We start from the raw sequence: 873 nt of genomic DNA on the forward strand, positions 1-873 counted from the left end.
CACACACACACACACACACACACGCACACAGTCAGAAAGGGTTTTAGAGTAGTGGAAAGTAGTTAGGTGTCATGGCAACAAGTGAGTGCAAGGAGAGCTCCTTGCCATAAAGTTAAGATATGATAGTGAATCTTCCAACCAGGAAAAAGAAAAAAAACAGGCAAAAAGGCTGCAGACAGTGTTGCGACGTACCCTCCTGCTTGAGACCTGCTCATCTCGCACCAGCTCGTCTCCCCCCCCCCTCGGCAGGGAGGGCATCTCCCTCACCTCACTCTTCCTCACCGTCCTTCTCCTCACTGTGTGGCTGAGACAGAGAGCCAGGAAATGAAGAGGTTCAATTCAAAACTCAAAGCTACCTGAGAGCACTTGTCGAATAACACGGTGTGTCCAAACTTTGTGCTTAAAGTTTGAGGACAACCAACATTTAAGAAGTAATGGCTGTTTCTGTTCCACACTTGCCTGAAGCTAAAAAACAAGTTGCAGATGCTGCGGCTGAAAATCAAAATGTAATAAATTATGTTAAAATTCCCTGTGTACTTTCCTGCCAGCAGGTGTTTAGACGGGCATATAAAAAGAGCTTGAATAAATTGACAGGTTGCAGTTTGACTCACTGCTATGTTACATCAACCAGGAACAGAGAACGGAGGAACAGACATTTATTTAACAGGGAGACTTATTCATTATTTTCAGGGCATATGAAAAACCACCAAAGCAATTGTGAAAATCCACTATGCACCCGTTGCTATAACATTAAGTTAAGTTAACAGAAAAGGAGAGAAAAAGAAGAAGTAGGGCAAAAGTAAAACCTATTAAATTCCAAGGGCAACATTCCTTTGTTTTCAAGTGTGTACATCACCAGAGAGAGAGAAAGAG

At 42.8% G+C, this 873-nt stretch overlaps 1 protein-coding gene across 3 annotated transcripts in view; it reads right to left on the minus strand.

The window, feature by feature from the left end:
• pld1a (phospholipase D1a) overlaps positions 1–873 on the minus strand; it is a 42,527-nt gene that overhangs the window by 26,226 nt on the left and 15,428 nt on the right. For all 3 annotated transcript variants that reach the window (XR_004327048.1, XM_032501084.1, XM_032501083.1), the window contains exon 5: positions 193–304. Coding sequence is in view for 2 of the 3 variants with exons in the window: in XM_032501084.1 (XP_032356975.1) it covers positions 193–304 (112 nt within the window). In the remaining variant the exon portion in view is untranslated. The remainder of the gene's footprint in view (positions 1–192; positions 305–873) is intronic.

Source organism: Etheostoma spectabile, chromosome 20 (assembly GCF_008692095.1).
Source record: "Etheostoma spectabile isolate EspeVRDwgs_2016 chromosome 20, UIUC_Espe_1.0, whole genome shotgun sequence".
Classification (NCBI taxonomy): domain Eukaryota; kingdom Metazoa; phylum Chordata; class Actinopteri; order Perciformes; family Percidae; genus Etheostoma; species Etheostoma spectabile.